The sequence below is a fragment of the Pelobates fuscus genome, chromosome 1 (assembly GCF_036172605.1).
Source record: "Pelobates fuscus isolate aPelFus1 chromosome 1, aPelFus1.pri, whole genome shotgun sequence".
NCBI classification, from domain to species: Eukaryota; Metazoa; Chordata; class Amphibia; order Anura; family Pelobatidae; genus Pelobates; species Pelobates fuscus.
The window spans coordinates 398,245,368-398,270,282 of NC_086317.1; the positions used below are offsets into that span (position 1 = coordinate 398,245,368).

The 24,915-nt window shown below is 41.3% G+C and overlaps 1 protein-coding gene across 6 annotated transcripts in view; it reads left to right on the forward strand.

Moving 5' to 3' along the window:
• DTX3 (deltex E3 ubiquitin ligase 3) overlaps positions 1 to 24,443 on the forward strand; it is a 125,814-nt gene extending 101,371 nt beyond the window's left edge. For all 6 annotated transcript variants that reach the window (XM_063427588.1, XM_063427579.1, XM_063427596.1 and 3 more), the window contains 3 exons: positions 5,513 to 6,264; positions 20,858 to 21,075; positions 22,059 to 24,443. In XM_063427588.1, coding sequence (XP_063283658.1) covers positions 5,513 to 6,264; positions 20,858 to 21,075; positions 22,059 to 22,134 — 1,046 coding nt within the window. In that variant the 3' untranslated portion in view covers positions 22,135 to 24,443. The remainder of the gene's footprint in view (positions 1 to 5,512; positions 6,265 to 20,857; positions 21,076 to 22,058) is intronic.
• Positions 24,444 to 24,915: the final 472 nt, after the last annotated feature.

The following is a 24,915-nucleotide window of genomic DNA, read 5'->3' on the forward strand; positions in this document are numbered from 1 at the left end:
AACTACATTAAGTTGTAGTGGTTCTGGTGATTATAGTGTCCCATTAAGAATTGTATTTTTGACATTGAAAAAACCTGGCTCCTAACTTTTTTTGCTGGCTCCTATATTCAAAGCAAATTTGTCAAGCCCTGTCTTAGTTTGCTCTATTTAACGTGAGGTTAGTGTCTGAGGGCTGTATATTTCAAGCCAGATGGTTGCGTGATATCCTGGGGAGCAGTGTTTGGCACTGTGGGCATATTAGTTATTAATTGAAGATAAATGTGTTAACTAAATTAGTAACTGATATGGATACTAAATAAAATAAAAGAATCTGCTTCTGAATCTTCAAACCTTGATTGTGTCGAGTAGTTAAAATTATTTTGTCTTATATGTGCGTTCCTGCTCTGTGTGCCCAGCCAATGACATTCTATAGGCTGGCCACCCCTGATCTGTAAGATTATAGTAGCATTTCGCACAACCAGTGTCACTAGTGGCTGCTACTACACTCATTGCCATTTGAGTATACTTGTTTTTCAAAAAAGCATCCTTCGAAATCCCTAATAAACTAGTTTAGTAGCAAAAAACTATTGCAGAACATTTGTCACACGCATATACCATCATTGCAATAGACATAAGGACATAATTGATCTTCATAACGTGTAGCATTCATAGCTCTGCAAGTGGGAGGCTTCTGTGATGTGTTTTATATTTTCCCTTTTGTGCTAGAGAGTTCTTATATCAGCTGAACAAATGAAAAAAGAGCAATGATGTTGACTGCTTTAAAAATAATACTTTGTGGCTGTGTTGATAATGTTGTTGGATTAAATCCCAGCATATTAAAAACAAATTATCAGTGTTTGTATGGGGGAAGCAATTCTAATTAACCCATTTATATGAAGTAGATATATAAATGGATGTTGTAGGTCATGGCACCGACAAATCCCAGTCGCCATGGTGACCAGGAATTTTGTCCTGGCGCCTGGGATTTGTCTGTCTGTTCAGCGGAGGCAGCCGGCCCAGAGAGTATAGAGGTGGCTGACTGGCCCAGGGATCATAGAATTGGTCACACAAGGGAACAGTAATCTTCCTGTTTTTCTTGCTCTGCTCTCTCCCACACGCTGCAGTGAATCTGGGTGCTGTTATCCGACGTCACCTGGGCCCCGCATCACTAAACGGCAAGTGAGGGAGCAGAGCAAGAAGAGCAGAAAGATTTAAAGTGTGTGTGAGTGTGTCTGTCTCTCTGTTAATGAGTGTGTTTGTGTTGGTCGGTCTGTCAGAGTGTGTGTGTCAAATCAGTGAGTTTGTGTCTGTCACTGATTGTGTCTGTTTAGGTGATAGTCCCCCTGCGATCACACAGGAAAGGTATTTTTACTCTCCTTTTTTCCCACGCTGTGCCGATTTCGCCATGGGTGGCCCCGCCTTCATTGCAGAGCTGATCATTCTTGATGATGTCAGCCAAGCAAATGCTTTCCCTTAGGTAGGCTATTGCACATGTGCGGCAAAATGTCACACTGCGCCAATCCGCATCTCATCATAGAGATGTATTGAATCAATGCATCTCTATCGGGAGCATTCAGTGCCTCCATGCAGAATGTGGAGACGCTGAATCACCTCTAGTGCTCGCCTAAATGACTACTAGAGGTGTGACTAGGCAGCAGTGTAAACATTGCCTTTCTCTGAAAAGACAGTGTTTACCTTGAAAAGTGTGCAGGAAACGTCTATAGACACCAGAACCACTACATTAAGCCTACATATTTTTCTTTAAGAATTGTATTTTTGTCATTGAAAATGAAACTTTTTTTAGGTGGCTCCTAGATTCCAAGCAAATTTGTCATGCACTGTTGTAGGTGGGCAAATTGAGACCATGAAACTTTTGTACCCTGGGCTGCCACAGGCTAAGAAAGCATTACTTACCTTCCCAGCAGCTCCCCTGTGTAAATCTTGCGAGTCCTGCCGCCGTCAGAGCATTGCCACCAGTTACCATGGCAGCGCTCTGCATGGCACACAGGCCAGAAGAGTTAGACAGGGGAGCTGCTGGGAAGGAGAGTAAGAGTGTTGCTGGGCCCCACAGGACTGCTGTGGGCCCCCCGGGGAATGCCATACCCACCCTCCCTGGCCAGGTAAGAAGCAGGGAGGGGGGACAAACAAAATGTAAAAAATTCTAAAAAAAAGTTACTAAAATAAAAATGCCCCCTCCACCCCCCATTTTACACACATTACATACCTACACACACTGCACAAACACACACTGCACATCACACACTCTACATTAATTATATACACACACTACACATTCACTGCACAAACACACACACTCTACATTAATTATATACACACACTACACATTCACTGCACACACACTGCATTTATTATATATTAACACACACACTGCATCCACTACACAAACACACACACACACACACACACACACACTGCATTCACTACACAAACACACACACACACACACTGCATTCACTAATCAAATACTCTCACTGCATCCACTACACACACATATATTCTTGAAAACATAAACCATTCTGACTGACATGTATATTTTGTGCTTTTACCTTAATAAAAAAAGATTTGCAAATAAATAAATAATAAACATGTTCAGTTAACAGTAGATTTGTGTAGAAATAGTTTATTTTTTCAAAATGGTAAATGTACAAAATATTGGTAAGTTATCGGCTATCGGCCTGAAACTTCACAGATTATTGGTATCGGCTCTAAAAAAAAATCAATATCGGTCGATCCCTAGGATATACCTTTTGCACCATGAAAGGGGGGTGACTCTCAACAACTCCCAGGATGCTCAGCCACTGACTTAAATGTATCCATTATTAATTCCTAGTCATGTACCTTCTTGAAAAGCTTGGAACTCGTAGAATTGTCTACATGTGAAATCTTCAATCCTGCTTTGTGATTACATAATGCTTTATGCGCATTTACATAATTGCCTTGATAAAAGCCTTCAATTAGGCACTAAACATTGCCAGCAATTAATTAATCCTTGTTGTTTAAGACCCAAGAGTGTTCCTTCCCTGGATTGTGTTTTTGCCAAGATAAGCCCCTGAATTGAATTACCTGCATGGAATTTTGCTATAAATATACAGCATGCATGTTTCATGGAAAAAATAGCAGGGACAACTTAAAATAAATAAATCTCTATCCATCCCGCACTGCAGAGAGAGCAAACTATTCTTGTGAGACAGACTCCATTTGTCACACGCTGCAGAGTGTGATTTATCTGTCAGTGTGAGACAAATACCATCCATCACACACTGCAGAGCCCAAACTGCCAGCTGAGACAGACTCCATCATCACACTGAGAGAGAGGGATTGGCCTCACCATTTATTATTGCTCTACCACTTCTGTATATTCCCTACCTTCCTCTGTCCAATGATCTTCTGCTCCTCTTCACCTATCTTATCTGTCTGTTCTCTAATCGGTAGACTGATCATTTCACTTACTTGTCGATACATAATATTTACCTTGTACATACTTATGTCCTACCTCTTTTGATACTAGCACCGCACACATTTTCGATCTACCAGTGCTCCATGATTTATAAAACCCTCTACTTCCCAACCTCTGGTCTTTCTTCATTCTTCTTTCACACATATTTTACTCACTCTGTCTACTGCCAAACCTCAACCTTTGTCTACCTGTGGTCCTTACTGTCTCCATTCATTCTTTTTCTTACTTCCACCTATGGCAAAAGCAAACTCCTTCATCAAATCTCCATCCTTAAAGGGACACATTCATCTCATGGCTCATCTGTAGTCCCCTGGCACGTAGCCACTAGTGCATGCTTTAATCACACCCCAGGGTCCAGATACACCTTTAACAGAGCAGCAGATACATTATAAATTTTACAGACTGTGCAATAAAGGAACACTATAGTCACTTAAATTACTTTAGCTAAATAAAGCAGTTTTAGTGTATAGATCATTCCCCTGCAATTTCACTGCTCAATTCACTGTCATTTAGGAGTTAAATCACGTTGTTTCTGTTTATGCAACCCTAGCCACACCTCCCCTGGCTGTGATTGACAGAGCCTGCATGAAAAAAAAAACTGGTTTCACTTTCAAACAGATGTAGTTTACCTTAAATAATTGTATCTCAATCTCTAAATTGAACTTTAATCACATACAGGAGGCTCTTGCAGGATCTAGCAAGCTATTAACATAGCAGGGGATAAGAAAATCTTAATTAAACAGAACTTGCAATAAAGAAAGCCTAAATAGGGCTCTCTTTACAGGAAGTGTGTATGGAAGGCTGTGCAAGTCACATGCAGGGAGGTGTGACTAGGTGTTCATAAACAAAGGGATTTAACTCCTAAATGGCAGAGGATTGAGCAGTGAGGCTGCAGGGCATGTTCTATACACCAAAACTGCTTCACTAAGCTAAAGTTATTCAGGTGACTATAGTGTCCCTTTAAACATTAGATCTATTTACAGGAAGTGTGCAGGAAGACTGTGTAAGTCACACTCATGGTATTTGTGACATAAACAAAGTGATATAATGCTTAAATAGCAGAGAACTGAGCAGTGAGACTGCAGGGGCATGATCCATACACCAGAACCGCTCCATTAGGCTAAAGTTGCTTTGTGCAGTAGGACAAGAGGGCATTCATTTAGACTCGTACGTGGAGGTTTTGTTTTCATAGAGGTTTGTTCCCTTTAAGAACTCTGTGGAACTCTTTGCCTAAGTAGTTTTTTTTTTTTTTTATCAGTGTCAGAGTCAGAGGGAATAAAAAAAAAATACAGCCTAGATGTTTTTTGTTTTCTCCGAAAACAGAGTTGTTGATCCAAAGATAAGTTTAAAAGTTATTTTGGAGTGCAAAACTTTTCCATTTTGTGGCACGATTGGAATGCAGTTGGGGCATTTTTTGCCTACTTTTGGATCCATTGCAGAATGACAGTTGTGTGAGTAAGCAAACCTGGTGTATCTTTTTTTTTTTTTATATATTTTACTATGTACATCTTTAACAACTGGCACATGACAAATGGTCAGTATGTAAAATTCCTGAACAGTTTCCATAAAGATCTCTGTTTGTGATTAAGGGATATTGTTTGAAGTCCGTGAGATTATCCAGTTGGAACTTATTATAGCTGATAAAACCTCAGTGTTGCAGGTCTTTACATTAAAATCAGCTCAGATTGTCATCATTTCAAACTAGATAAAGTACTGTACTGCAAGGATTTACATTTTGACACTGAGAAGTTTGGCATAAAGCAGCACTGTCACGTTTTTTATGAAGATATATTATATCGGCAATCCTAATTATGTACATAACATATAACAAAATGATTTCTGTGAAACCTATTAATTAGTCTCTTCACATTTTCAGATGACACTTGGGGAGACAGTGCTGCAAAAGTAAAGGGATATGTTTGTGGATGTACGTCTGAAGTGTGTGTGTGTGTATGATATATATATATATATATTTATATGAAAGGATTAAAACAAACAATTTATTCTCTAACACTCTCCTCCTCCTCTTCTTTTTTTTTTTTTTTTTTTTTTTAGTTTCTTTTGTCTTATCCAGAATGGCAGCTTGTGGAGGAAATCAGAAGAACAAAGTTACTGTTAATAAGCCCATATGGGATTTTCTCAGCAAAGAGGCTCCGTCCAAACTTGACCGACTGAGTGAGGAGAACAGAGTCCGGATTTTGATCGATGGGGAAACGTCTGAGATATATGTTTTACGGTTATCTCCTGAGAACCACATTACACCAAATGCTGTACCTGTAGCTAGAAAGGCACTTAAAACTCTGTTGAAGGAGACTGAAAAGGAGTTAAAGAAATCTCACAAACAGCACCAGCTTTCTGGTTGTATGAGCTATGGGGATAAGAACAATGAACATGGCGCTGAATTGCACATTCGAGGCACATATTCTAGAGGGCAGCAGAGTACAGGTAGCAGGGGAGTTCCTGGATGCTCTGGTGGAGCCAGTAGTAGTCATGGCAGCTCTCGTGACCATAGAAGAGACGAAGTAGAGGATGACCGAGAGAACCAGTGTCCAATTTGCTTGGGTGAGATCCAGAATATAAAGACACTGGAAAAGTGCCAGCACTCATTCTGTGAGGATTGCATTACAAGGGCCCTGCAGGTGAAGAAAGCCTGCCCAATGTGTGGTCGTTTCTATGGACAGCTGGTGGGAAACCAACCTGAGAATGGAAGAATGTTGGTATCGAAGGACTCCGGCCTGTTGCTTCCAAGCTATGAGAAATATGGGACCATTATTATCCAGTACGTCTTTCCACCTGGAATCCAAGGGGTAAGATATGCTGTATATTTTGCTTGACCGCAAGACATTTTTTATGTTTTTTTTCAAAAAGCACTATTGTTGTAGTTTTAGAATAAATAAATATATATATAATATATACAGTCACAGGAAAAAGAAAGTGCACCCTCTTTGAATTTTATGGTTTTATATGTCATGACATAATAACAATCATCTGTTCCTCAGCAAGCCTTAAAATTAGGTAAATACAACCTCAATGAAGAATAAATTGCATATTACTATGTCATGATTTATTTAACAAAAATAAAGCCAAATAAAGAAGCCATAAGTGAAAAACTAAGTCCAAACACACATACATTTTATAAATCAATTTGAAATACAAGTAATCCAGATGAGGCAACACATGTAATCAAATGTCGAAAACAAAACGAGTAAGGAGCAGCCATATTGTAAATGACTTGAAAAAGTATTCATCGATACCATTTATTAAAAACTCCCTAGTCCGATATTTTTCAAAAGTCAGTGTGTGAAGGGGTAGTCAAAACAGAGAGAGTAAAAACATATCTAATGGTGACATGTAGGCTTTGGATGTAGGATAATGTTTGTAGAGGTGGCAGACTGTATGTTGTTTGTTCTTCTCTAAAAAGAATAATAATATATATTTATATTAATGATTAATGCCAGTACTTATAAAGATTTTAAACACCAGAGGAGATACGTGTATTCATGTTGCTCTGTGTGTGTATGTGTGTGTGTGTGTGTGTATATATATATATATACCGTATATATATATATATATACACTCACACACATCTATACCAACAAATTTATCTTACATTGCACACATAGGCTTTCATCATCATACACATGACCATTGCACTAGGCAAGTTCATATGATGAAAAAGGTTAGATAAATCTAGCACAAGTATAGGCAACCTTCGGCACTCCAGGTGTTTTGGACTACACCTTCCATGATGCTTTGCCAGGATTATGGGTGTAAGATCATTATGGGGGATGTAGTCCACAACACCTGGAGTGCCGAAGGTTGCCTATCCCTGATCTAGGAGAAGGGATCATAAAAACATTGGTAGTGGGACAAGATACTCAGATGAACATTTATTCCTCGCTTCAAATGTTTTCGTTTCCAACGCTTGAAATTGTTATTGATTGAAAACCAGGCATCAGTTCTCATTGTTAATCACATAATCTTGTGTATGATACCCTGACATCTCAGAGTTAAGGACAAACAAAATGGATACATGCTTGCCATTAACCTATTGTGTTCCAAATCGACATTGACATGCATGTATGTTTCTAAAGGCATATTTAGTTGGACTTGTTATACATCATGTACGTGTGTTTTTATGCACTTTATTTGATTTATTGATTAATCAGCAGTTGTTTCTACACGTTTGCCGGTGCAGTGGCAGAACTGCATGGCTTGCTGAGGTCGCGAGTGCGTCAGGGTCCTCTTTGTTCCACTTCAGGTCAGGGGGGCCCAAGAGTTGGCAGGCTGGCCTCCATAGGGCCCCCAAGGCAGGCAGCTGTGCCCAATGGAAGTGGTGGCGAGGGAGCTGGAATCTTCTTGCTCTCCTCCATTGTGTACCCTGCTTCACGCAGGGAGCTTGGATTATAACGTCACTCTGGCCCCAGCTTCACTAAAGAGCATGCAAGGGAGCAGAGCAAGAAGTGCTTAAAGATTACAGGATCATAGCTGCTCCACTGGACCCTAATAAAAGGATCCACTCCAGCACTTCCAGAAGTTGTGAGGATGGGTGGATGTAAATTGTGTGAGAGAATGTATGTCTGGTGTATGTGTTTTTCAGTGAGTGTGTGTGTGTGTGTGTGTGTATGTGTGTGTGTGTGTGTGTCTGTCAGTTAGTATTTGTGTATCTGTCATTATGTGTCTGTCAGTTACTGTGTGTGAGTTTTGGTACTTTAATTCTAAAAATACAAGGCATGTTCTTGGCCAGAAGCCAAGTGAAACACTGAAGCATTGCATAAAACATGTGGTGTGTCATATCAGAATATATTCATTATTTCATTAAGTTAAATGCGCAAGATGAGCTAGTCTTCTAGTGGTTCTAGTCTTCATGTGTAAATTTAAGGGAACACTATAGTGTCAAGAATACACACATGTATTCCTGACACATTATATTGTTAAAGTAACTATTTAGGTGACCGGCCCACCTCCAATCGCATGGTAAAGATGTTTTTACTCACTTTTTTTTCCGATGCTGCGCTGCACTTGCTGCGGTTAGCCCCTCCTACATGGCTGAGATCGTGAATCTCAGCCAATCCAATGCAAAACACCGCATTGTGCCAATCAGCATCTCATAGATATAAGTTGAATTAATTCATCTCTATGGGGAACGTTTAGCGTCTCCATACAGAACACGGAGCTGCTGAACAAAGTTGCTGTACACTGCATTAGGCTGTAGTGGCTCTGGCTACTATAGTGTTCTTTTACGATCTGTTATTTTTGTTTTGGAGAATAAAGCTTTGTTAGTTTAAAAAAAAAAAATGGTTCCTAACTTTTTAGCTGGCTCCTTGTTTTAAATCAAATTTTAAAATGTAAATCTTTGTCATTGGTGACATCGTAATTGCCTAATGAGTAGGCAGGGTATAGGGCTCTACTGATATTGTAACTAGTGTTGCGGGAAAATTGTCATTATTATGTGATTGGAATTGCATCAACATTGTTATCAGCTCCTCTGCAGCAGTAACATGCTGATCAATCTCAAACGATAAACTGTGATCAAGGCATATATTTGCTGCAGACAGATATAATGGCTGGTAAAAAAAAATGCAGGTATCTAGGAACCGTACCTTTTTTTTTTTTTGTTTTTAATTCTTTATTTTTCTTGTGCATACGTTTACAGATAAGCTTGTAGCGCCACGACAGCAAATACAAGCTATTCAGCGGCATACAATATCATGGCATAGTGATCAGCACATTTAATTTTTATGAGAGATGACACGCTTGGAGTACTTGAGTGGAATTTATGTAGAGTAGTTAGACTATACATGTATGGCTATGTGGTCGTTACGTAGTTAGTAGTTAGACTATACATGTATGGCTATGTGGTCGTTACGTAGTTAGTAGTTAGACTATACATGTATGGCTATGTGATCGTTACGTAGTTAGTAGTTAGACTATACATGTATGGCTATGTGATCGTTACGTAGTTAGTAGTTAGACTATACATGTATGGCTATGTGGTCGTTACGTAGTTAGTAGTTAGACTATACATGTATGGCTATGTGATCGTTACGTAGTTAGTAGTTAGACTATACATGTATGGCTATGTGATCGTTAAGTAGTTAGTAGTTAGACTATACATGTATGGCTATGTGATCGTTACGTAGTTAGTAGTTAGACTATACATGTATGGCTATGTGGTCGTTACGTAGTTAGTAGTTAGACTATACATGTATGGCTATGTGGTCGTTACGTAGTTAGTAATGCACTTTTTGTTTTTATAATAGAAAGATAACATAACATGAAGGCATGCTAAACTTCATTGGCTAGAGGGTTTCTTTACTTTAGATGCAGTAAGCATTGATTAATGTCTAGACATAAAGGTTAAAGTAAGTAAGCTTTGCGATTCTGGCTAAGCCAACATCTCTAAGTAAAATACAAATTGCAAGACAAGTGGTAAAGCATGTGTGTAGTAGAGGCTTATTGCTTAAAATTAGTAACATGCTATGAAACAGGGAAACATTATATTAGGAGAATAAATCCACTGAAGGCTGCTCATAAAACAAACACAAGGCACAGAAAATATAAGCTCAATGCATGTAGTCCAAGTGAGTCCAAAGACCGCATGGTGTCTTAATGCTATTAGGATGCTCAGCCTATTCCCACCAAACAGCATTGCCTATTCAGAGGGTTTTTGGTGTGCCAGGCCCCCAGAGCATTGCCCCACCGGCCCCAGGCTTTGAGACAGTTCAGCTCACGCTCCACATTGCTCTGCCCACATTCAATTACCCCACCGAAGTCGCAGGATCTGCCCAGGGGTTTCCGATTTGCATTCACGGTAGTTGCCTCTCGGAATTGTGAGCGAGGTCTAGGGATTCTTCTCCTAAAGGACTGATGTCCAGGTGAGTGCTGGCTTTTCTTTAGGCCACGTCTCCTCAATCGAGGCCCTCCACGTTTCTTTCTCCTCCTCTTTGTCGGCGCTGCAGAAGTGAGGACAATGGCAGGCATCCGCTCAGGAGCTGTACCAGCAGGTTCGCGCCCCTGCCGGGGACTTTCTGTCGCTGCCATCCTCTCTGCTCTCCGCTGCACTTGGGCCCAAAATTGCTCCCAGAACCGCATAAAGGCCCTCCGCTCTTCGTGAGGGGTCTGGGTCTCAGGTATCGTTGCAGTGGCCATCTTGTGGTGCCGGCCTCTTGTGTGCGGTCTCGCTGACTCTAGAGCCTGACACTGTTGTTCGCTGCGGTCGAGGCCCAGGACAGGTGAGTCCCTAAGTGGAGACCGGGATATCCCCCGCCGGTCCAAAGGGGGGGAAACAGGGCTCGCTAACAAGCTGGTCTGTGTGGGTCAGAGGAGCGGCCGTCCCCTCCAGCCCTTATGCTGTACTAGGCCGCCGAGGTTTACAGTAGCGGCTGCCAGGGGCTAGAACACCCAGACTCAGCCAGTCCGTAACAGCAACGTATGGAGGCTTAATCGTATGTTTTGTTGCTGTTAATTTGGGCCAAATACTCCTGAAATTGCTCAGAATTTAGATTCTATTGAGGAGCCCTGGTTACATGCGGCTGCCTCGGTCGGCTGTCAGGCCCCGCCCCCAGGATTGCTGATTTTCCCCATTCAGAAAATATAGCATTATCACACCATAGCATAAATATGCACCACTGTTGTAAAAATACAATGAAATAGGGGGATCAATCCTTGTCCCACTACCCCTAAACAACGGGGTAAGGCAGCCTAAACGATGGGCTGCAAAAACAAAAAATACAAACCGGAAAAAGGGTCATGGTGACTCCATCAGATGGGCCCTCCCAATCCTCCAGTGAGGATTCCCTGGACGACTTGGGGACTATATGCGCCCGGCGTGTGAGGGAACCTGTACCCTCGACGCCTACAGCCACCACGGGTACCCCGGTGACGGAGGGTAAGCTGAGAGGCCTCCTAGCCGAACTCCAGCGCAACATAAGCCAGTTCCGCGAGGAGATCAGCAGGGTGTCAACTCGTCTTCACGAAGCGGAGCTGAACACAGCAGTGCAAGACACCCGACTCACTGCCCTGGCGCACACAATACAGTATAAGCTTACAGTATTTCTTTACATTGCCAAGGTAACGAATCGCATCATATCTCTATAAATTTCCTGATTTAGTATTATTGTTGTCTGAATTTATACAGCGCCAACCTAATTCACAGCACTTTAAAATTTGAATGTAAGAAGAAAGCTACAAATAGGAGATAAAATATTACAAACGTTAAAGGAGCACTATAGTGTTAGGAATACAAATTGGTATTCCGAACACTGTAGTGTCCCTCTGCCCCAGGTCCCCTCCCTTCACCACAAACATGTATTACCGGACTTTAGAGTTGCTAGGCTTAAAGTAAAGCAGGAACCAGGAAATAACAGGACTGAACTAGAAAATGCTTTGCCAGCATTATGGGAGATATAGTCCAAAACATCTGGAGTGCCGAAGGTTGCCTTTAGGCCATAGAGGAACACAAATTAAGAAAATAAACAAAACTGTGTACAGAGAAAAAAAAAACCTCTGGTACATGAACACCAAAATGTAGTCAAACAGGCCAAGGTGAGGAATGCGGACTGGAACAGATTGATGAACAAGCTGGGTCTGGTAAACGAACAAGGTAGTCATACAAGCCAAGTCTGATACACAAATACAAGTATAGTCAAAAGAAAAGCTTGGTTAGTAAAAGGAACTCAATATGTGACAAATACACTAAAGGGATCAGAAAGCATGAAAGGACTCAGAGAAAGCACTCCTTAAAGGAACAATATAGGCACCCAGACCACTTTTGCTCATGGAAGTGGTTTGGGTGCAGTGTCCCTCTTAGTTCTGTAATGGAAAACATTGCAGTTTTTCTTAGAAACTGCAATGTTTACGTTGCAGTACTAAGACAGTTTTCCGGGAGTTTACCGAATTCTGAGTGCATTAAACGATGCTTGACATCCAGTGTCAGTGAAATTACTATAGAAAAGCAATGAACTTCTTGGAGATATGGTTAAAATAAGATGGCTTAGTAGGTTTCTCAGGACTCCCAGATTGAGTTGGAATAGAGGACTGTGGCCTTTTATATAAACAAGACCATCCGACGTTCAAGTAACATTCTGCGGTGGCTTCTTAGGTAGGTCATGAACCAATTCCTGTGTTTCTGACAAATGTAGTTGTTGTCTTAATTTCAGCCAAAAAGCATTGAATAGTCCTTCCAGGCAAACCATTTTATTATGTTACAGTCCTCTAGGTTCGAAGGAGCTTGCTGTGTACGCCATCTAAGGCAGATCTGTGCAGTTGCATTGCCTAGATGTTTAGTAGTCTTCAAAGTTACCAGTGATTAATTAAAGACAAGTATAACATGCCAGGATAACCCTCACTGGCACGGGGTGAGGGGACACGGGGTCCATGCTGCATCCCCTGACTTCAGGACAAATCTGAGAGGAGAAATCGGCAGCTTCTCCCACACTCAGAATGTCAGACCAGCCCCCGGTAGGCCTCCGGAGCTTCCAGTAAAAACTGCCACAAATATCCAGGGATGCCTCTAGTACCAGACTTACAGAGGAAAGGTATAGCCCCTTCAGTTTGAATTCTTGGTGTCTCAAGTAAAAAATTGTCTAAATGTGCAAAAAGCAGACTCTCCGGGAACTCTATGTTTACGCTACTGATCAGCAAAGCAGTTAGCACCCCCTGTTTTTCATACATTTAACTTAAATGGTTAAAAGCCCTCAACTGTTAGACCCATACTGTAAAATTATAGTATGTATCATATTCACAATAAAAATGTTCTTACTCATGTTGGCAAGAGCTAGGAAACCTGTTATGGCACTTTACAAAATAATTAATTTTATTTAACAAGAACAACTTGACCACAGGGTCAATGGTTAACCTTCATTAGAATAAGGAAAGCTACAAACATGCCTCATTTTCTCAAACTAGCTATACTCTGTTTTTGCCAATATAATAAGTCATTAAAAAAAATAAAAAAATCTTGTAATGCATCCGTAAAGCTGTGCTCCAGCTGGTAATTTGATTTTGAAAGCATGCAATATATCTGTTCTGATACTATAATATATTTTCTATCAGCATCAATACTAATTCCCTAATTCCCTAGAAACACATACAGTGGTGTATTTTGATTTCCCTAAGCATGACTAAACCTGGGCACCCCCCAATCTAAATTTGTCCCACCCCTTCCTTTCAAGACCACACTTCTTCCTGATTAAGAACCCACCCCTAACTCTTTAAACATCACCTATTTCTACCCCTTTTCAAGGGATACTATAGTGCCAGGAAAACAAAGCTGTTTTCCTAACACTATAGTTCACTATAGTGCACCCCACACAGCACTGGACACTAAAGGGGTTAAAACCCCATCAGTCACTTACCTGAATCGAGCGTCAATGTCCCTCGGCGCTGGGCCAGGCTCCTCCTCTGTGCTGCATTAGGCTTTCCCATAGCAAAGCATTGTATCACTCCTTTCCTATGGGATTTAGCAGATGCTGGATGTCCTCATGCACAGCGTGAGGACGTCCAGCATCAGTTAGGCGACTTTTGGTCGACTAACCACCCGGAAGTCCCTCTATTGACAAACACATTCACTGACAGACACACACTGGCAGATACACACTGACATTCACACACACACACACACACACTCAGTGACAAACACACGTCGTTACTGACAGACATAGATTCACTGATTTGACACACACACTTATTGACAGATATACATAGGCACACTGGCAGACACACAAACGCTGACAGACACTCATTGACAGACATATACTGATAGTCACACACACACACTCAATGGCCTATAGAATGTAAGCTCGATTGAGCAGGGTCCTCTTCAACCTATTGTTCCTGTAAGTTTATTTGTAATTGTCCTATTTATAGTTAAATCCCCTCTCATAATATTGTAAAGCGCTACGGAATCTGTTGGCGCTATATAAATGGCAATAATAATAATAAATAATGACAAAAAGACTATCACTGATGTGACACACTCACAAAAATGCGCGCGCACACACTAACAGATAATAGCAGCAGATGATAAAAAAACTCACCATTGTATTAGGATATAGGAATTTAAAGAGATATATCTATGGCAACATACCTCAATACAGAATGCACCTGTCATGGTTTGACTATACACCCTGTTCCAAATTATTATGCAAATTCTATTTAAGTGTCACAAAGATTAAATATTTTGTTTTTCAGTTTAACTCATGGATGGCATTGTGTCTCAGGGCTCTTTTGATCACTGAAAACAATCTTGGACACCTGTGATAATAAGATTGTCAGGTGAGCCCAATTTAAGGAAAAACTACTAAAGGAGGGTGTTCCACATTATTAAGCAGCACACCATTTTCATGCAATATGGGGAAGAAAAATGATCTCTCTGCTGCTGAAAAGAGTGAAATAGTTCAATGCCTTGGACGAGGTGTGAAAACATTAGATATTTTACGAAAACTTAAGCGTAATCATCGCACTATTAAGAGATTTGTGGCTGATTCAGAGCACAGACAGGTTTGTGCAGATAAAGGCACATTGAGGAATATTTCTGCCAGATCCATGCATCTGATCAAGAGAGCAGCTACTAAAATACCATTACATAGCAGCAAACAGATATTTGAAGCTGCTGGTGCCTCTGGAGTCCCACGGACATCAAGGTGTAGAATACTCCAGAGTTTTGCAACTGTGCATAAACCTTCTATTCGGCCACCGCTAACCAATGCTCACAAGCAGAAACGGCTGGGCAGAAAAATACATGAAGACAAGGAAATGCCTCAAGCCAGGCAGAGCACTCACAAGATGGCGCTGGAGGCGAACCCGAAAGGGAGGCCCAGCCTGGCGAAAATGAAAATCCACTGACCCACAGCACCTTGAAAAAGCTTCTCGGAAAGGGCAAAGGCCCACAATTCCCTGGCAGACACTGTGGAGGGCCTGGTCGCAAGACTAGATAACAGGACCTCAAAATTGCGGATATGGAGGACCGGGCAAGCCGCAAGAACCTGCGTATACGGGGAGTTGCAGAGGCGGTTAAAACGGAGGATCTCACCGCCCATGTCACGGGCCTGCTGAGAGAACTGGCTCAAGACCTGCAAGACTTGCCACAAGACCTGCTCCTGATGGATAGAATCCACAGAACCGCCAAACCAAAATTCTTACCAGCAGACACATCAAGAGACATCCTGCTAAGGGTGCACTATTATCACGCTAAAGAAGCAATACTCAGTGCAAGCAGAAGATGGAAGGAAATGCTTATGGCCTATAGAGGGACCACCATATATGCGGACATCTCCTCATATACCTTAAATAGACAACGGGACTTCCGAGACATAACTACCCAACTCAGGGACAACCACCTCCCATATAGATGGGGCGACCCCACCAAGCTACTAGTGATGAGAGAATGGAAAACCACCATCATTGAATCCCCGGAGGGCAGCCAGCGTATCTTGTGAGATTGGAACATAGCAGCCATGCCAACGACGGAACAAGAGGGGAGCATAGCCAAGGCCTCACAGGACTGGAAGAAGGCGAAAAGGAGATAAGGGGCAGAGACTTTGAGTGTGGATGCTCTATGGCACCTAAATGCACAAGACTACCAACTGCGGGGCAGGGTAACGTACTGAATTACACCACACTCCTAGAGTAACCTAAGTGCTCCAGACTGAGCACGGGAAAGATGGGGGACTACACATTATAGCATAGAGGGACCAGGGGGATCGCAGACCCCAGACTACTATTCCCCACCCAGACTAAAAAGTTGAGCCACACAAGCCTAGCACACCCGCCCGAATAAGAGGAGAATAGCCAGGGAGACATCCACACAACCTTGCACCGAGACCTGGAAAAAAAAAAAAATAATAATAAAAAAATATATATATAATAATAATTAAAAAAAAAAAAATAATAATATATATATATATATATATATATATATAATAATTTAAAAAAATAATAATAATTATATATATATATATAAATATAGATAGCCCAACGTATTATCCAAGGCTTTAGACTACAGTTGGGACCTACCAACGCAAACACCAGAAATAGCCGCAGAGGGAGACAGCTCCCAAAGGACGTGAGGCCATAAGCCTTTTCCCCCAAGGCACGACAATGCAGTGCCAAGCCGACTCAACGGCACTAACAGTTCTTAAGAATGTTTATGTAACTACTTTCGTTTATGTTATTGTATTATTGTATGTTGTTTTATGCAATGTTTACACTCCACATGTTTTGCATTTTGCTAACAAACATGAGATAGGTTAGTGGGTAACCCAACACCAACCGCCACAAAAATAATGATGAGGCCTGGAAGTTGCCAGACCATTGTCACCGACTGTTCCGCAAGCCCAACACGGAAGCTACCTAACACACAGAGGGACACACTGCTCGGCTCGACCAAGCTGGGGAGAGCGGGGACCCTCCAAACCATAGACTACCACAAGAGGTGTAAGGAGTACCAACCCCACAAGCCACCGTGAAATTGTGTTCTTTTAATGTCAACGCACCAGTGAAAAGACACCTGCTCACCAGGGAGGTCAGAGCCCTGGGAACAGACATATTATGCCTCCAAGAAACACATTTTAGACACAATGACCACCCAGCAATACTGACCAACGACTTTCCACATCAATTCCTCGCCACATCTCCCACAAAGGCAAGAGGAGCATCCATCCTAATAAACAAAGATGTCTCGTTCACACTACAGTCCGCAGACATAGACCCGAATGGTCGGTACATCATACTCAAAGGGTTGTTTAACGACATGCTATACACCATCGTAAACATATACTCCCCAAATACAAATCAGAGAAATTTCTTGCACAAAATCCTAAGCGAAAGTCCTGCACGATTACCATCTATATGATGCTTGGAGGATCACACACCCGACAGAAAGGGCATATACCCACTACTCCTACTCTAAAATAGACAGATTCCTTATATCAGGCTCAGCGCTAGACCAACTCATCCACAGCGACATACAGCAAATCACATGGTCCGACTACGCACCAGTAACCATAGAACTAAAAAATAACTATGACTTTAAACATCGTAGCCCTTGGAAAATTAACAACTCCTTGTTGAGGGATGGGAAATTTGTAAACTCCCTGACGAGGGACCTTCAAATGTACTTTCAACTGAATGACAACACAGACGCAACTCTGTGGCTCGCCCACAAAACAGTAGCGCGAGGCCTACTAATACACAGGGCAGCATATGTAAAAAAGACACGCCAAATTCAACTTAGGGCATGGCAGGTAGAACTGTACGAGATGAATAGACTCAATCAACACACCCCATCTGCAGAGACGAAAGCCAGGATAGCCCAGATCACAAAACTCATACACCAGCAAGCACTAGACACACTTAACTCAAACATGCAGAAGCTCAAAATAACCCACTACATACAGGGCAATAAAGCAAGCAAACTACTGGCACAATGACTAAAAACAAGGCAGGCGAATCAGAAAATATCTTACCTCACAGACCAGACAGGTACTAAAATCTCCACCCCCAAGGGAATAAGCGAGGTGTTCGCAACATACTACTCCTCACTATATAACATACAGAAAGACTTGCAGACAAAACACCCAACAAACCTTAGCATCAGGAACTACCTTGGCTAGGTGAAGCTACGTAAGCTCACACCTCAACCACAGTTGGCCCTTACTGAACCGATAGAGGCCCAAGAGATTAGGGACCTAATTAGAGGCCTTCTGTCGGGAAAATCCCGAGGACCAGACGGGTTTGACAACCAGTACTATAAGCAGTTTGGCACAATACTGGCGCCTTACCTAGCCAGAATGTTCACGGACGCAGCCCACAAGGGCAAACTTCCCAGAGAAACGCTGGCCGCTCATATTGTCACGCTCCCTAAACCCAATAAAACCCCAACTGTACCGCAAAACCTCCGACCCATCTCCCTCCTCAACACTGATGTGAAGCTCAAACTAAATGCAAACCAGTTGGGAGACATACTACCACACATAATTCACATTGACCAGGTGGGTTTCATCAAGGGTAGACAGAGAGCGGATAATACCAGGAAGGTCATCAACATCATCCACCACTTGAAGAGCCAGCGGCTGGGGGGGAATGATGGTCTTCCTCGACGCTGAAAAAGCTTTTGACCGCCTGCACTGGGGGTTCCTACGAGCAGTACTGGGCAAGTTTGACATCCCCTCCGGTTTTGTGTCTGTAGTGAAGGCCCACTACAGTGAGCCCTTGGCAAGGGTACTCAATGCAGGATTTTTGTCCGAGCCGTTCCAACTCACGAACGGCACGAGACAGGGCTGCCCCCTATCCCCCCTGTTATATGTCTTGGCGTTGGAGCCGCTGGCGATTAAGATACGGAAAAACCTTGCGATACACTGTCTGGAGATAGGAGTGAGGGTGTACAAGGCGAACATATTCACAGACAACATACTACTCACTACTTAACGTCAGGAAAACCCAAGCTATGGGGATAGGGATACCACAACACACCATAGAACACTTAAAACTCTTATTCCCACTGGAGTGGAGGGATGACCACCTCACGTTCCTTGGACTGAGAATCCAAAAAGAGCCAAGGGGTCTTTTAGACCTCAACTATGGAAGACTACAAGGAGAAATCAGCAACACACTGAAGAAATGGGACGATAAATACATGTCATAGGTGGGGAGACTAGTGGCAGTGAAGATGATGCTACTGCCAACATTTCAATACCTACTTAGAACACTACAGATACCCCTACCCAACACATACTTGAGACGGCTGCAGAAAACCATCACTAGCTTTGTTTAGGCACACAAAAGAATACGAGTAGCCACGAAGATTCTCACAAAAATCTGGCACAGGGAGGGTTGGGAATGCCAGAGGTGCGGATGTACTATAGAGCAGCACTATACCCCCAGGGGGTCTGGGGAATGCCCGGGCCTATGGACCCCGCAGATGGGAGGCGATGGTTGGCTCCTTGTTCCCCTTCCTGACTCTCCCCCCCGCCTCCTCCCCCCACCCTCTTGGGCCCCCCCTGCCTGCCCGGACGCCTGGTCCAACCCTCTTCTCTGCTATTCCTCCTCTTTCTCTACTTTACTTCTCACTCATCTTCTCACTATGGTCCTTGCTCTAGATGAGGGCCTTCTCGCTACTTTTTACATACTAAGCACACATAGGCATCGATAACCCACTGAAGCTTACAATTAGCACAAACACCCACGTAATCACATGCCAGACCGGTAGGCGCCAGGGAATGGAATGGTGTATACACATGCCGAAGCTAAGCTGAATTGGGTACAAAAAGCAGGAGTCAGCCATGGGTACCTCAATACAGATGACACATTGCAATCGGAGCAAGTAAGCAGGGCCACCACTCGTATCTAACATTGCTAGCGGCTCCACCGCATCACTGAAAGATAAGTCATAACCCAAGTATACTCTAAGACCCTTCGATAGCTATACGGTAGGCACCACCGGATGCCCACAGAAACCCACCTTCCCACCCTGGCCACCTGTAACCGAGTCACTGCGCATTATAAATAAAAAACTGACAGCACATATGCGATGTCTGCGCCCCAATGAAGAGCCTTGTGCACTAGGCATGTATTGTATTACCCTATGTCTACCAAGCCTACCAAATGTATGCCTATACTGTAATAAGATGTGTTACGCTTGACCACGGTTTATGCTTAAACCAGAACATCCTGCCTTGTCATATATTGATTTGTCAACTAAAATAAAGAATGAAAAAAAACCTGCTTCTATACTACCTCTTCTTATAATTTTTTTTTTTCTGTAAGATCGTAATATTTTCCTAGGGAAATGTTTACCCATTACCTATGTATTATCCACATTGCAGTCTTTAAGAGAATGTAATTCTTCATGCAGCCATAGTTATATGCATCTTGAGAGTAGGGCATTAGTTACCCATTCTCTGGCCCTCGTATTTAGTCACTAAATGAACTGATTACAGTATTGCAAGAGTCAATCTAGGCTGGTGTATTAAATAATGCATTATTGAAATGACTGTAAAATAATAAACTTGCTTTGTTTCCCTTGCTACAAATGTACACGTGCTCTAAATGTCTGCAGTTATAAGCATCAGAAATGATGATAAGAAAAGGTACTTTTTTTACTACTTTTTTTTTGTTGGACTGAATTGGATTACTGATGTGTTTAGGCCTGTTTACAAATGTTTGCAACAGTGATGGGTAGCATGATACGAGACTGGAGGTGAGTAGCAAAGGCAGGGAATATAACCTAATAAAATATAAAATGTATTTTAAATGTGATATATATGCCAATCTATCTGTTTGCTGATATCGAGCTAGCGCAGAACATCGATATTAAAATAGAACTTGTTAGGTTATACTTGCATGCCTGCCAGGCACAGCTCTTTCCTTTACTAATAAAATATATATTTTTTTATACAGACAGAACATCCTAATCCTGGTGTAAGATATCCAGGGACCACTCGCGTGGCTTACTTGCCTGATTGCCCTGAAGGAAATAAAGTTCTTGCACTGTTCAAGAAAGCCTTTGACCAGCGTTTAACCTTTACCATTGGTACTTCAATGACAACAGGGAGACCCAATGTCATCACGTGGAATGACATTCATCACAAAACCAACTGCACAGGAGGACCACAGCTGTAAGTGCTCATTAATAACACTTTCTGGCAACCTCAGATAACATAATTCTGCTGCTAAAAGGCTGAACTGAGTATAAAATTAATCCCTTCAAGAAATGTTTTGTAGTTATGTCAGTTAGCACTGTATATATTTTAAAGGGGCTCTATTACAGCAGATCACATTTATGGATGGTCTTGTTGGCTCGTCCATTAATCTGTGTTGTACTCTGGCACATGTGCAGTGATGCAGGCTCCTGGCAGATAAGGCGCCAGGAACTGAAAAAAGAGGGAGAGCTTCAGGTAATCATATCTACCTTTAGCTTCACTACACTGCACACAATGTGAGGATATTCCTTTCAGGGGTCTTGGCAGAATGTGCAAAGATTCCTGAAAGGGGCAAAGATATCTTCAAAAATGTTTACAATTTTATGACAGCCTCAAGTCTCCAGATTTAAATGAGTTTACATTAACTAAAAATAAGAGCATGGGTATAAATATTTATCCATGGGAAAAATATCAACAATGGTATTAGTACTTAATTTATAATTTCCAACCTTCCTTTCATGTGTGCATACGTGGCTCAAACAGAGGTAGGGATCTGCACTGCAGACCTTTATTAACATTTGAGTAGGAAGGAGCCGTTTAAAAGCTGCAGTAATTTTTATAAATGACTTCTGATATAAGCAACTGTGTGCAGAGATACAGCACATGGGACCTCTCTGCTCATTGTTCCTGCACTGCCATTGTGCTTGTTTCGCCTCAGGTGGGCATGATGATCCTGTAGTGTCACCTGACATCACAAAGTTTTTTTCTTTTTATTCTTTCTGGTCCATGTATTCCGCAGATAATGTGATGTAAACCTTCAACTGTCACCCCCTCAACAAAAGCAGCATCTCCATGTCCCTCTTTGATATGTAGAAGCTCAATGTGTGACCCCAATTCCCGAAAAAAAAAAAAAAGTGTTCGAGAATGTGTTTTAATTATTTGTGTATTTTTCCTCTCAGATTTGGATACCCAGATCCCACCTACTTGATGAGAGTACAGGAGGAGCTCCGAGCCAAAGGCATCACAGCCGATTAAAGAAGCCCATCCTCCATTACTTAAAAAAACATAACCGAAACATGGGGAACAAAAAACATCTGTATCTTTCACTGGTTCAAACCTAATTTTTCATGAGGGGAAACATGCCTTTTATCTTTTTTTTTTTCCCTTACCCTCATCAGCATAACTGATTAGATACTGCTAGTGGCAGCAGTAAGGATACCGACCGATTGGACTGCAGGGTGGTGCTGCAGAACATTGGGGAACATTTCTTAGCAAAACTCTGCTAAACTGTCTAATGTGGAGGGCCTTATCGAGAGCTGGTTTTGGAAGTGTTTCCCAAGATACTTTAAGAAAGAACTACGGAGTCTGTTGAACATTTTACAGTGGAAGAGACTGTATAATGAACCAGTGATTTTTATGCAGGATCCTTGCAATGAGCAGGTTTACTTGCGGTCATACACTTTTAATGTTTGAAGGGGGATAAGAGAATTGTTCGGCATCCTACGGTGTTTTCTGGTTCCTGCAGTTCTGGTATTCTGCTGTTTTTCAAGTTGCAACATGTTTTGGATCTTAGTAGTTAATAAGCCATTAGAAAGGACTTGACATAGTTGATGTTGCAATGCATTCTGGATCCTGTAGTTCTACCTTTGTTAAAGTATTGCAATACATTTAGGCTCTCGTAATATTCATACCTCTGTTATGGCCCAGTGTACTAGATGCTGCAGTGCAATTTAAAACCTGGAGCTGTGGTTCATTTTACAATATAATATATTTTTGTGTTTGTGACATAACATACACAATGTATTTTTTTTTATTATTTACCAACCAAATTTGGTATCTGAATCCAAAACTGAAAAAGTAATTTTTATTTGTTTTTAATTGTTTTTACATTGTCTCAGTCTGACTTTCAGAGTATGCTAAATACAAGTTAATAAATTTATTTTATCACCAGATTTTCTAGGACAGTGTTGTAGTAAGACTGGCAGAGTGTCACAGAGGTAAAGTTTAATAATATTTAATAAGTAATGCCTAGTTGACCTCTTTGTTTTATTAGTGTATTCACAAGTGTTTATTCCTGAAAAAAGGAATAGTGGGGTACGAGATGGATAAATAGCAAAGTTGAAAACTTTAAAATGTCACTGTTTTAGCTTAAACTTTGCAATCCATTTATCTATGTAGCAAATTGTACACTAGTACAAAATAACAGCTTGGAAATAAATAGTAATAAAGAGGACTGTACAATTTTACGCCCATTGATTGAACAGTGGTTTTGTTAATGCAACTGACAGTGATTACATTTCTCCTTCAAAAAAGTCTCCAAAAGATCTACTTAAGATCATATTTACAAAGGGAATTGGCTTTACTCAGAGAAATGTTGAAGTTTAATTTCAAGTTAAATCACATTGTGATAGATGGTCCAGAGACTATCTATTAAGAGGAAAACGGTATAGTTGAAATGCCTAGACAACATAGATGATGAAACCATAGTCAGTTCTCTTTCTAATTATCCATTACCCATCAATAGAAACATTTAGGTCAGAGATGAGATGTTAGGTTTGATCAAACATTATTTTTTACTAAGTATTTTTTTTTTAACATTTTGTTTTGGGGATTCATTTGGCATTTCATTTTTTGTAATCGATTATTCATAACACTGTTGTTAGTTAAAGGAACACTTCAAGCACCATATCCAATAGAGCCTGCTGTAGTGGTTATTGTACCAGGAGAGCCCAGGTGCCCTCCCAGGATAAGTAATCAAGTCGTTTAGGAACCTTGGTCATGCCAGGTGCCCACTGTTTTCTCCCTTGCTGCTAAGAGCTCCTTGTAACAGCATTCCGCTGACTGCTTCCAGCACCTAGGGAGGTGGCAGTGGGCGGCCTGTGGATCACAGGTTAGTTGTCAATTGCTTCTTAAATGGTTTGACTCGTTACTTTTGGAGGGCACTGCACCATAACCACTGCAGTGGGATGTAGTGGTTATGGTGCTTAGAGTGTTTCTTTAACACGATTTCTGAATATTCAAGCAGAGAAGTATTGTATTTCCTTATCCTGTTAATTAAAACAATGTATTAAAGCAAAAGAGGCTTTTCACTAAGGACCTTATTAAAAACTGTTAGATTCAAAGTTATGTTCCACGTACAATGATCGTTTAGCAAAAAAAATAAATTATACAGTTTATGGGAAAAAACACAAAAATACAATTGCAAACTTCTTGTAAACTATGAGAATTCTTAGTTACATTCTACAGGAAGCATTACAATAAAGTTTAAAGGGACATTGTCAGAAAAATGTTTTGTTAAAAGTTTTGGATCGTTAACAATAAAACACAAGCTCTTAACATTGGAATGATTTTTTTATTTTTACTTTTGTTTGAATTACATTACATGAGAATAATGCCACAAACTAGTAAATATCATGTATTTCATCCTCATTATCAGCCATTACGTGTACATTTCCAATATTGCCCATTTGTTGATATTACTGTGTAGTACTTAAAGCGGCACCGTCATGCCTAACTTTCCTTTCTCCTATTGTTTCCTCTTACTCTCTCAGACTCGGTTCTTCTTTCTTTATTTCTGATCTAGTTTTATTTAAAACATAAGACAAAGCAGGAACTACTTTTTCTTATGTGTTTTACCTACACTTGACTTTCTTTGACCAAATGAGTAATCGGCTCCATTTGCTGTATCATGGGGAAGGATAAGTACTTTCTCAGACACAGGATATTGAGCTGACTTAGCTCCTCCTTTGGTCAAAAACAATCAGGCGAAGGAAAAATACATTGTACAAAGTAGTTCCTAGTTTGTCTTATGTTTTA